This window comes from Megascapheus bottae, chromosome 2 (genome assembly GCF_031878675.1).
Source record: "Megascapheus bottae isolate mThoBot1 chromosome 2, mThoBot2.hap1, whole genome shotgun sequence".
In the NCBI taxonomy this organism is placed as follows: domain Eukaryota; kingdom Metazoa; phylum Chordata; class Mammalia; order Rodentia; family Geomyidae; genus Megascapheus; species Megascapheus bottae.
In genome coordinates, this window is record NC_143510.1 from 85178634 (window position 1) to 85191447 (window position 12814).

Genomic DNA, 12814 nt, shown 5'->3' on the forward strand with positions numbered 1-12814 from the left:
GAGGTGTTTTGGAAACCCTACAGACGCCATTTGTATCTAGTGCCTGCACAGGCTGCAAAGCTGAGAACCAGGGCTGCCCCCAGCAGAGCATGGGAGAAGGAGGTGGATCTGAAATCCAGAGGAAGACAAGCCAGGATAGGAACAATCCCCACTGAGAAGGGGTCACAGAGCTCCCCAAAACCACAGAAAAGGCTAGGTCTCCCCCTCTCCCCAGACTCAATATGGAGTGTGATGGAAAGCCACAGGCATCTCCACCCGGTGGGCAGTGGTGAGGACAGAGGGAGCCCGCCAAAAGACAGCGCAGCCCCAGGGATCCTTCCTTTGTCTCTGCCTTCCGCACTCTCTCCTCCCAGGACTTCAGGTTCACTCGTTCCTTCTTACTGAGCATCCATGGAAGGCTCTGCATTGCGCTGCGGACCAGGACTTGGAGCCAGTAAGACGGACAGTAGCCTGATTCCTTTCTAACAGGGAGAAAATACAGGAAATAGGCACATATATAATCCAAGCAGCATGCCAGAGGGAATCTGGCCCAGTGCCAGGGAAGAAGAAAAAGGAGTTTGCGAAGGCAGGCTTTAGTCCCCATGTAACCCACAGAAGGATTTTAACAGGAAGGATCAGGGTTCAAAAGATCCTCAGGCTTTCCATGCTAGGACTTCACCCTGAAATAATAATACTAGCTCTAGTTTTTGAGAGCCTACTATGAATTTGAGTGTGATGGTGTATGCCTGTAATTCCAGCTACTGGGGAAGGAGAAGCGGGAGGTTTGCAAGTTCAAGGCCAGCCTGGTAACGTTTGGGAGACTTTATCTGACAAAACAACATATAAGCTGGGTGTAAACAGTGGCTCATGCCTCTAATCCTAGCTACTCAGGGACTGAGAGCTGAGGATTGTGATTTAAAGCTAGCCTGGGCAGGGAAGTTTGAGACTTTCATCCAATTTATATCCAGTAAACTACTAAATTGCCAGAAGTAGAGCTGTGGTACAGCATTAGCCTTCAGCAAAAGAGGCTCAAGAGCCAGGCACACTTGTAACTCTAACTACTCAGGATGCTGAGATTTGAGGAGCACAGTTTAAAGCCAGCCTGTGCAATAAAGTCTGTGAGACTCTTATCTCCAATTAACCACCAGGAAACCAGAAGTGGCGCTGTGGTTTAAAGTGGTAGGTGTACCAGCCTGGAATGAAAAACCTAATCCAGACCCAGAGACAGACACAGAGACAGAGAAAATGAGTGATTATATTATTCTGAGCCCCAGAGGTTAAAAGTTAGTAATGAGTTGCCACATAATAGGATTGGCATCTTGAAGACCTGAGAGATACGGGTTGTCATTCTCTTCCCCTCCCTTTCTTGTACCCCATTTTTAAGGTGATGTCAACATCATCACAATTGAAAACATGTTCATGACCCCAGGAAGGAATCTCAAGCCCATTAGTACTTACTGTCTCTTGATTACCACCTTGTACCCCAACTCTGACTACCACTAACCTCTCTGCCCCTCTAGGCTGGCCCATTTTGGACATTTCAGATGAATGGAATTGTACATTGCACGTGCCACCAGATTCCCAGCTTCGTGGATGTTGTCGTGGCTCTGAACTGCACTCATCTGCTGCTATGTGTGCACATTAACTACCTCACTTCTTTTTCCTGCTAAGTTACATGCCATACGTAGTCCAAAAGCGAAATGATGTCATTGGTCTTAAATCATACTCCTTAAATCAAGTGAACATAACATATTTTATATCCCCATTCATTAGCTGACGGACATTTAGGGGGGAGGGAAGTTTTCACTTTGAGCCTCTTATAAATGAGATGGTACTGAATTATTTGGGCACTTTTCTATGTGTCTGTGTGTATATATGTTTGCATTTCTCCTAGACAAAACTACCAAGCAGAATTGCCCGGCCCTTTTTTTTTGTTATTGTTGTACATGCAGTTAAAAAGTTTACCGAAGAGTCTCACCATGAAGCCAACATCTGGCTGTTCCTGGGCTGTTTCCAGGGAATTTTATCAATTCAGCCAGACTCCACTCACGGATGGGTCATATGCCCAGCCCCCTCCTCCCATCCCGGGGCCTGAGATCTTCTCATTCTTGTACTCACCAGTGTTTGTCTGAGCCAGCAGGATGATAAATGCAATGTGCTTTAAAGCAGATACTTCACAAATCATAACTTACAGATGCTCTCCAAGACTTTCATGTGGGAAAGACAAATGAGACTTCTGCTGTCTGACTCCAGAGCCACTGAGGACAGGAAGCCATGAGCCAGGAACCCGACAAACCCTGGATCTCCTATGACGTCTCTCCCTAACAAATGTATGAGTGAATGGAACCCAGAGAGACTCTGTGCCAGGAGGGGTCCGCCGGCCTCTGCAGACTTCATTGTGGAGCCATCCATTCATTTCCAGCCATGTCTTTTCTGGCCAACCAATCAAAATGCTTCTGGAGGTCAGGGATGATAACCTACAGTTTCTCTACTTCCCCATCCCACCCGTACCCTTCCCCTGCTTGATTTATTCCCCCCAGTTCCATCCCACAAGCCTTTGCAGATAGCCTGCACTCAGCAAGGCTTCCACAGCAAGCATGAGGGTAGGTTGGATGCAAGGCAGATGAAGCAGCACTCAAACAAGAGACCTTAACTCCACCCTTCTCTTCCACAGCCTGCTAAGAAGAGGATCAACACATCTTGGCACAGAGTAGCTGCTGTTCTGTCTGCAGGCAGGGAAGTGAACTCGAGCATCCACTGAGGCCCTCCAGGGATTCCAGGGTCTGGGCTCCTTGAAGAATAAAGAGCTTTGTGGGAGGGGGGAGCCGAAGGAAGGATAATTCCCTTACCTGAATCATTCTTATATGTTCAGGGGTCCAACAAGCTCAGGTCAGGCAGCCCCCCATAAGCAGGCCCCTCCCATACCCCCAAATTTGCTTCTGATCCTTATCTTCTCCCACCACAACTCCTGGAAAACTCTCCCAATCCCATGCCAGGCCACCCCATTCCCAGAGGCACACATGACAGACCAGCACAGTCCACCTTCAGAAGGCTACAGGACTTGCACTCACAAGACTGGGTCCAACACCTGGCTAAGCTGCTGTGTGTGATTTTGGACACACTGGCTAACCTCTCTGTGACTCCATTTCTTCATATTAAAAAACAAACAACAACAAAAACAAAAAATGGAATATCCGGGCACCAGTGGCTCATGCCTATAATCCTAGCTATTTAGGAGGCTGAGATCTGAAAATCGTAGTTCAAAGCCAGCCTAGGCAGGAAAGTTTGTAAGACTCTTATCTCTAATTAACCACCAGAAAACTGGAAGTGGCACTGTGGCTCAAAGTGGAAGAGCCCTAGCCTTCAGCAGAAGAGCTCAGGGACAGAGCTCAGGCCCAGAGTTCAAGCCCTGAGACCAACCAAAAACAAATTAAAAAATAAAAAAATCTCAGCCCAGGATGGACTCCAATGGACTAAACTTCACACTCACCAGAAATAACTGTGCCCTCTCTGTAGAGGGACTGGTGGCCTAGAACATGTGTGGATGGTCTCTCATGGCTGTGTCTCTATAGTTTCCAAGCTGACTGGCATATGGCAGATAGGATCTAAATCTACCTCACACTGAACAAAATGAGTTCTGTATTTATAGGTCCAACTCGTCAGTGCTATTAGACTCTTTAAGTTCTTTCAGAGTGATGGCTAGGCTGTGTGTCATGCTAATGAAGATGCAGGAAATGAGAGAAAAAATTCCAAACCAAGAAGCAGGTTGCTTCCACTCAGTTCGCTCATACCAGCTGTGCAAACCTGGAGAAAGTCACTTTACATTTCTGAGGCTTCTTCCCCTCCACCCCACCTCAGGAATGAGAAGTTTGGATGACAGATTTACACTCATCCAATCTGGTTAGGGCCTGACCTGCAACAGGGTGCCAAAGCCATATTGGACATAGACAAACAGAAGACACACACACACACACACACACACACACACACACACACACACACACGCACCCCACTCCGCCTGCTAACTGAGGAGGCCCTGAAGCAAGCTAGTGCTCAAATGGCAAGGGACACCATGGCAGACCTATAGCCTTGTCATCCCCACCCCAAACTCCCCCAGGAGACACTCTCCCTGCTCAGCATACACCACCTTACTGGCATAAACCAAAGAAACCTGATACGGATACAATGTGGCCTTCAGCATGGGGGTCCTAACATTAATTGAGTGGTTCGATTTGTTGCCAGTATTGGGGCTTGAACTCAAAGCCTGATTGGTGTCCTTTAGCTTATGTGCTCAACGTTAGCACTCTAGCCCTTCAGCCACACCTCTACTTCCAGCTTTTTGGTGGTTAATTGCAGATAAAGGTCTCATAGACTTTCCTGTCTGGGTTGGCTTCAAATCAGGACTCTCAGATCTCAGCCTCCTGAATAGCTAGGATTACAGGCATGAGTCACCAATGCCTGGCTAACACTGAGTTTTGATTTGAGTTGTTGTTGTTGTTGTTGGCAATGCTTTGTAGAGCCTGAAGGTCCAAGGAATTTGGCACAAAGGGAGCACGCACATGGTATTATGATCCAGAGGCTCACCCCAGCAATCTGCCCACAACTATATCCAAAGGTTGTGCAACAGATGAAGCCTGAATTGGAGACTTTAGAAACATATTCAGATCCTGTCTAGCCTGATTGTCTCGCCTTCCTATGCATGTACCTACCTAATTAATCTAGCATTTTAATTCAATTTAATTACCCAAAAGAGTTGATTATTTCCCCTACCTCTCTCTGTACAACCTAAGGTTAATTGCCCAGTGCATCTAAATAAAACCAGCTGGGTGCAGATAGCTTATGCCTGCAATCCTAGCTATACAAGAAGCTGAAATCTGAGGGATCACAGTTCAAAGCCAGCCTGGACAGGAATGAGACTCTTATTTCCAATTAACCAGCAAGGCGGAGGGGAAGGGGAGGAGGAACCAGAATTAGAGCTGCTGTGGCTTGAGTGCTAGAGTGCTAGCCTTGAATGAAAAAGTTAAGGGACAGAACACTTATCCTGAGTTCAAGCCTCGTGGCAGGCACAAAGAAAGAAAATCTAAATAAAATCCTAAGTAATGTAAGAAAGAAAATCTGAGCTGGAAACAGTGGTTCACGCCTTAATCCTAGTACTCAGGAGGCTGAGATCTGAGGATTGTGGTTCAAAGCCAGCCCTGGCACTAAAGTCCCTGAGACTCTAATCTCCAATTAAGTACCAGAAAACCAGAAGTAGAGCTATGGCTCAAGGGTGGTAGCCTTGAGCTGTCCCTTGAGCTGAGGGACAGCTCCCAGGCCCAGAGTTCAAGCCCCATGGATGAGAAAGAGAGAGAGGGGGGAGGGGGAAGTGTCAGTCTGTCTTCTGGAAAAGGGAAACTAAAATGGCAATTTCCACTTCAGGGTATTTACATGGATAATTTTATTCACCTCTTGTAAGTCCAAGAAGCTGGCACTATTGGTATTCCATTTTACAGATGAGGAAACTGAGGATTTAACACTATATCACTGGCTAAAGTCACAGAGCAGCTAACACATTACAAAGGATGTGACTACAAGCCAGGGCTCTTAGCTTGACAATCTCCAGAGACTTGGAGTCCCTGTGTCATGGACATGCTTAAGCAGTAGTGATGAGATCTTGCTCAGAGATGAAGAGAGAAGCCTAGAGTACACAGAGGTCTGACCAGCTGGCTCACAGCTCTGGCCTCTACAACTGTCCTTACAACTGTACTTTATGGAACAACAAAGGTGACGCCATACACAGTACGGGGCTGGCTGACTAAGGAGGAAGCCTGTTTCCAGATGTCCAGCTCCAAGCCTCAGCATTCTCATCTCCAAAGAGAAGGAGTCTCTTCAGAATGAGAAGAAACTCTCCCTGCTTTCAACAGGGACGTAACCTTCCCAACATTTCAGGCAGCACCTGGTTTACACTGGCAAAGCAGAGTAGAACCCTCTGTGCCTCCTGAGAGATGCTCAAAGGACTGGTACCAATATAAGCACTGAACCATCACAGCCAAAGTCTACCCCAAGATGGAGCAGGTAGGATGGAGATGTTACTCAATGGTGGAGTCTCATGGATCACTGGAACCAAAAGAAAACTCCATGCTTAGACTTTAGATGAAAAAATATATACTGTTGTTGTTGTTGTTGTTCTTATTATTATTATTATTATTATTATTATTATTATTTGGGCTTCTCTTGACAGTCTGAGTCACCAGGCACTGAACAGGCAGGAATAACTTGCTGACCCATGGTGTTGTTGTTGTTGTTTCATTTGTGTGTGTGTGTGTGTGTGTGTGTGTGTTATTTTCTATTCAGCCAGACACAAGGAATTTTCCATCTGACAATTCCTGTTTTTCACTTAAGTTTCTCTACCATCTGTGAGCAGTGTGCTCAGCAAGGGAGGACTCAGAGCCAAGGAGGACGGACGCCCCTCTTCTAAACCTCAGTTCCCCATCTGTTAAATGCAAGGTGTTCAATGGAGAGGGAATCCTGCTAGCAGGGTAAGATTAACTATTAAGGAGAAAATAATCAGTCAGGCAAGTGAAGCCTTCTGGGGAGAGCTGGTTTCAGGGCTTGGATCTGCTTCCAGTTTCAAAATCTTTACGCAATTTTTAAACATATTCTTTAGTAAAATGAGAGATCTAGCTGAAATCAATAAATAGCACAATGGAAGAGTGGAAAGGGGCAAAAACAGCTGTAGCTGAGCCCAGCTGAGAATGGAGTCTCTAGCGTTCTCCGCGCGCCCCCTAGTGGCAGCAGGAATAAATCCTGGAGGAATGTTCACCATGTCTACAAATAAAGAGCCAGACACCCACCAAAAAGAAAGGCAGGCTCCTGCCTACTGATGCAAGCCTTTCCGTCTAACCCAGCCTGTGGACCAGACAGCTAGAAGGACGCCTGACAGGAAGCCCCAGAGAAGCTCAGGAAGTCGGCTACCATTCAAACACAGTCTCCTCCTTCCAGTCTGCTCCCAGCTTTTTTCTTAGATATCGGGGTCCCTCCACACAGATACCAGACACACCCTTTCCACCCAACCGCTCATGCTCTCACATCCTCAACCTGCTCCTCAAAAAAAAAAATCCCACATCTGTTTTTCATTATCCAGCTTTCCAACTTGCCAGCGCGATTCTTCAACAGCTATTAAGACACTGTGAGCAAGGAGCTCAGATTCGTTTCTGCTTATTCAACATCCAGCCTGGGTTGTCTCATCTCTGAAAAAAAGATTGAATGAAGCGCGCATTTCCCAGCCACTTCCACAAACCCCAAAGCAAGCCTACTTCATGAAAGGGCATCCTCTTTCTAGGATGTTTAACCTGTAAAACTGGCACCTGTGCAGTGAATTTCTCAATGTGTGTGCCACCAAGTTTGTTTACTACAGAGGAAGTGAAAACTAATAACAATAATAACATACAAAGCCCCTAGATTTCCAAGGAGTTAAGAACATTTCTCAGTTATAGAGATAAAATTTGGCCTGGCCCCTGGAAAATAAGAATGAGAAATGGAGGAGGGAGATCCAGTTCCTGGATAATTGGGGGGTTGAGCTTTGTTGACTGGTACCCATTCTGATCCATAGAACTGTCCCTGCACAAACGCAAAAGAACAAAGTAAACACCTGCATTACATTTGACAGTTCATTCTGCCTTTCCCTGTGGCCATGCATCGGCAGTCCTGGACTCTGAAACACACACCACACACACACATACACACACACACACACACACACACACACACACACACACACACACACACACAAAGTTCACATAAGGAGCTTCATAAGGAGTTTCTGACTTTGGCCCTACATCTATTAAAATACATCTGATCTGCTTTAAATCAAAGAACCATGTTAATTTTCTGCCACACACCACACAAAATGTTTCTGCAAGTCAGTCACTTTGAACCAAACTCTCTAGCCACAAGCAGTGTGGATTTCAAGGGCCTGTTCTGCAGAAAAGAAAATGACAACAAATCAAGCCTGGGACAATACAGACCCCAAAGGCCTTCTCTGGAGCTGTGCGGCATTTTCACTGTCACAGAGGCAGCTGGCCAGAGCCCTTAAACAATTTAGTAGCCTTGCAGCAGCCAGGACCCAAAAGACCAAGGGCCTGCTGCAGCTCAGAGCTGTGCATGCCCAGCCACCCAGGTCAGTCTTCTCAGAAGCCACCCTGCAAACTGTCACTATCCGCAGACAAGCAGGGGTAGCTATAGAATGTGCTCCCTAACCCTCGGTCTTCAAAACAGGCAGAAGTCTAGCCCAACCATGCAGGAAAAGAGTCAGCAGCATGGGAAGATGCAGAGAGAGGCTCTGACAGCCAGAGAATGGGAAAGAAGTGGGGAGTGGGGGTGATCACTGAGAGCCAGAGGATGTGCACAGCCAGACATTTCTCAATGTGTGCCCGTGGGGGAGCAAATCCTAATACTACTTTACCTCCAGGATAAAAGATGAGGGGGGAGCCCCCAAAATATGTGCAGACAGGATGTAACAAGTGTTTCAGGAGACATGCCTGAGTCACGGGGTGTTATGGGGGGCAGTGGGGCGTCTTGGAGGGGGGAGGGGGCTCCCGGGAACCTCCTCGCCATCAAGAGAGACCCAAGGCGCATGGATTGCCCGGGTCCCACACGCCCTGGGTCCCTAATTCCGCTAGCCGGTGTCCCCGCCACCACCCAGCACCCCTCCCGGGGAAACTTCCCCACTTACCACTCGGCCCGAAAACCTCTCGGTGGCCCTTTTGACTTTGCCGTAGGTGCCTTTGCCCAGGGTCTCCTGCAGCTCATAGCGGTGTTTCAAATTGTGCTTGTGATGGTGTCGCTTCACCCCGTGTGGCTTCCTGGGTTCCGCCGTCACCACCGCCGCCGCCGCCGCCGCCGCCGCCGCCGCCGCCGCCGCCGGAGCTGCAGTTGCCCCGGCCATCGCCTCCGGTGGAGAGCCCGACGCCCCCAGCCCCAAGTCGGGGCCGTCGGCTGCCGTGGGCGCAGCAGCGTCCCCTTCCATGTCCAAACGTGGGGCGAGCCGGGCTGGGAAGGGCTGGAACGGGCGCCGGGCTGGGGGTGCCGGAATCCCCGCGGAGGGACGCGGAGGCGCTCACAGTCTCCCCCGCCGCATCGGTCACTGGCGGCCTCGGACACCGCGCATCTGGCGTCCCGGGCGCGCGAGATCGGCGTACCGCCCCCGGCCCGGCGAGTGCAGAGCGTCGGGCTGGGCGCAGCGGCGGTGGCGGCCGGGGAGGCGGCGGAGTTTGCCAGAGGGAGGGGAGAGGGTGGCTCCGAGCGCAGGAGGGGGAGTGTTTTGTGGGGCGCCGCGCCCCTCCTCGCCCGCCCACCACCCCTCCCGCGGAGGCGGGCGCGGGGCGGGCGCGCGGCGGGCGGGGCGATCGCGGGGTCCCCGGCCGGTGGGGGGGGTGGCGGGCGAGGGGCGCGGCCAGGGCCTCCCCACCTCCCTCCTCCCACCTCCTCCCCGCCGCGGGCCGCCCACCCGGAGCTGGGACGGAGTGGGAGGGGGTGGGCGCTGCGCGTCGCCCCTGCGCCTTTGTGCAGCTCGGGGTAGGCCTCGGCCGCCACGACCCCAGGGCTTTGTCCCCGGCCGGGCCTTGCTGGCGTGGGGGGGGGCGAGGGACCCCGCCCGGGCGCCCCCTCCCAGGGCGCTCACCCGCCTCCGCCGCTACCGCGGGCCGCGGCTGCCGCCGCCGCCGCCCCCAGCTCCCGCGTCTCGGCCTCGGTTCCTGCTCGCGCCGGGGCGGTGACAGCCGAGTCTGGAGCCCCGCAGCCCCCGAGCCCAGAGCGCACCCAGCCCGGGACGGCCGCCGGGGTCCGCGATCGGCCCCGGGGTCTGCAGGAACCCCGACGCCCTTTCATTTTCTGGTTGGTGCGGCGCGGCCTGGAGGCCCCGCCGGAGCCGGGGTGGGGGGGCGGGGAGAGGAGGCCGCACGGTGTTGGGTTACAGGCTGTGAGTCAACGGCCCCCCCACACCCCGGCCATCCGAGCCTGGTGCCCCCGCCCGGGCCCGCGAGCCCCCACCTCCGGCTGGAGAAGGACTGAGCGGTTCTGGGGTACGGTACCGACAGGCCCTGCAGAACCCCAGGAGGGGCGCCTGGCCCCGGGGAAGGGGACTCAGGGAGGCCTGGAAGCCGGACTGTGGAGGAGACAGCAGGGAAGGTGGGGTACACAGAAGACAGGAGGGTGCAGAAGATTGGGGGTGAGGGGGAGGGAGCCCCCAGCGGCTCAGCGGCCTCCCATCCAGGCAGCCGGGGTAGATCCGGGCCCCAGGCCTCGGGGCAGCCCCTAGGCCACACAAGGGGCCTCTTATTCCAGGTTGTGTCCTGGGAGCTTTCATAGAACTAGTTGCTACCTCACCAGCTGAGGGGTCAAGCAAGAAGGGCCTCTGTAAAAAGAGGACTTGGGGTTTTGTTTAGTTTTTTAATGTAAAAGGGCAAGGTACCAGACTGGATAGGAAGAGGCAAGTGGGAAGCGCCCGGTGTGTTCCAGGTTTCTTCCCCCCCGTGGAGGCCCTGGGGCGTCCTCTGGCTCTTGGGTTTGTTGTCCCCAGCATTCTGGCTGTCTTCACTCGTGTCCACCCTTATCTCCTTACCCTGGGCTCTAGCAGCCATCTCCTCCTTACCCCCTATCTACCCAGAGGACAGATCAGAGAGTCCAGTCCAGTCCTCCTGCATGGCTTTCTGCTACACTCTAGCTTGGTTTTCCCGGTTTGTTAATGTCTTACTCTTTCTCTTGCCATAGCCCCTCTGCCCCCTTCCTGCATTCTCTAAAAGCAATTCGAGAAGACAAAGTCAAAGGCCTTGTTTATTCCAATCTACTCTGTCTACCACCCTTGCAGGCCTTCCCCACCCCCATCCTGAGGCTGCATTGTGCCTTCTACACAGTCTGGAGACTTGTGTTTGCAGAACAGTCAGATGAGTGGGGATGCAACTTGCATCCCGTCGTTAGCTGTAGGACTTAACCTCTCTGAGTTTCCATTTCCTCTTCTTCAAGTAGGGTTTCACAGATGTGTGTGAAGGGAGACTTTTTTTTATCTAGAGTAGTCATTAAAACTGCTCACCGCATGTTCTCTGGCTCTCATCCTCCCCTGGGATGTGGCAGAAATCTCCAACCCCACTGGCTCAAGGCTAGATGTAGGACTTGCTTAGGGCAATGAGATGATAGCAGAAGTGATACATGTCTCTTCTTCTCCATGTGGAAACTTTGAACAGCAAGTGAGCAAATTGCTGGGCCCTGTTTTTCACATCTTAACCATCAAGGCAGAGAGTTCAGAGCCAGGCCCAACCAGATCTCTAGGTCAAAGTAGAGAGAACACTTTCAAGCTACCCTCCCAAGGTAGCTTCTCCAGGAAACAAGTGTGTATCCACTGCTAAGCTTTTAATCGTGTTAATCCAACAAGGTGATGGATGGGTATTGTTACAGCAGCATAACCCAACTTATTCTAGCTACTTGTATTGTTCCCAAATGCATAGGACTTAATCCCGCTCTATTGCTTGGAGAGTAAATGTTGGAAGCCTTTTTTTTTTTTATGCTGCCAGTCGTGTGCCTTGAACTCAGGGCCTGAGCACTATACTTGGGTTTTCTCAAGACTAGAGCTCTACCACTTGAGCCATAGCATCACTTCCAGCTTTTTCTAAGTGTGTGGTACCGAGGAATCGAACTGGGGTCTTTGTGCATGCTAGGCAAGCACTCTACCTACCACTAGGCCAAATTCCCGGCCCTGGAAGCCATTTTTTATTAAAAAATTTATTAACATTAATTTTTACATCATATTTCAAATGACAAGTTTAACAAACAAGTGTTCAAGAAGGGAATCTCTATTTACAATCACTGGGACTTAGTTTTTAGAACTTAATCCAAATTAGGCTAAGTGTTTGTATGTCATAGAAACATATTAATTTATGAAATAAAACATTAAGTCTATAAAGCATAGGTTTTTATGTCTATATAGTTATAATTATATTCCCATTACCATGTCCATAGCAATGGGTATGCAAATATTGAGTCCTCGCTCTTGTACTCTTTGGATTTAATAGCCACATATTAAGGATACCATGCGCCTTTTGTTCCTCAGGTCTTGACTTGTCTCACTCAACATGATTCGCTCTAGATTCATCCACTTCCCTGCGAATGTCATATTTTATCTTGTCTGTTGGCTATGCAGAATTCCATTGTGTATATATATATATATATATCACATTTTCTGTAACCTGGAAGCCATTTTTTAACAACAAACTTTTTCTTGTAAGGTAGCCATGATTACCTCTATCTCCAACTGAGGAAACTGTATCAGAAAGGTTAGGTTCTTTATCTGAGATTACCTAGCTTGTAAACAGCACCAGGATTTAAACCAAAGCACCTGCTCTCCTCACGTGCCATACAGACTCTCCTTAAATGGATAGGATGCAAAACACAGTTCAAAGCCTGGCACACAGCCATGCCCAACTCCAGGAAGTACCTGCTGTACCTGCAGCCTGAATTCCTATAGCATTTATAACTTGAGCCACCCATCGGCACAATGGGGTGTGTGTATGTGTGTGTGTGTGTGTGTGTGTGTGCTTGCAAGGAAAGAGCCAAGGCTCCTTGGCTTAAGAGTGAGTTCCAGAGTCAGACAAACAGGGCTCAAGTGCGTGTTCTATCATTTACCATGACTCTTTCAGGCAATTCTTTTCCCTTCCATCTTCCTGGGTTCTTAAGTCCAAGGCAATAGTCTTGGTGTATGTCCCACAAGGTTGGTGTGAGGCTTAAGACACCTTAAGAGAAACTCGGTAAGTCACAGCCATCAATATAGCACTTCTTGTTGTACCCTGGCTTCTGGGATTGGGAG

At 50.2% G+C, this 12814-nt stretch overlaps 1 protein-coding gene across 1 annotated transcript in view; it reads right to left on the reverse strand.

Moving 5' to 3' along the window:
- Nuak1 (NUAK family kinase 1) overlaps nucleotides 1-9094 on the reverse strand; it is a 66741-nt gene extending 57647 nt beyond the window's left edge. The window contains exon 1 of the mRNA XM_090328557.1: nucleotides 8693-9094. Coding sequence (XP_090184683.1) covers nucleotides 8693-8986 — 294 coding nt within the window. The 5' untranslated portion in view covers nucleotides 8987-9094. The remainder of the gene's footprint in view (nucleotides 1-8692) is intronic.
- Between the last annotated feature and the right edge of the window lie 3720 nt (nucleotides 9095-12814).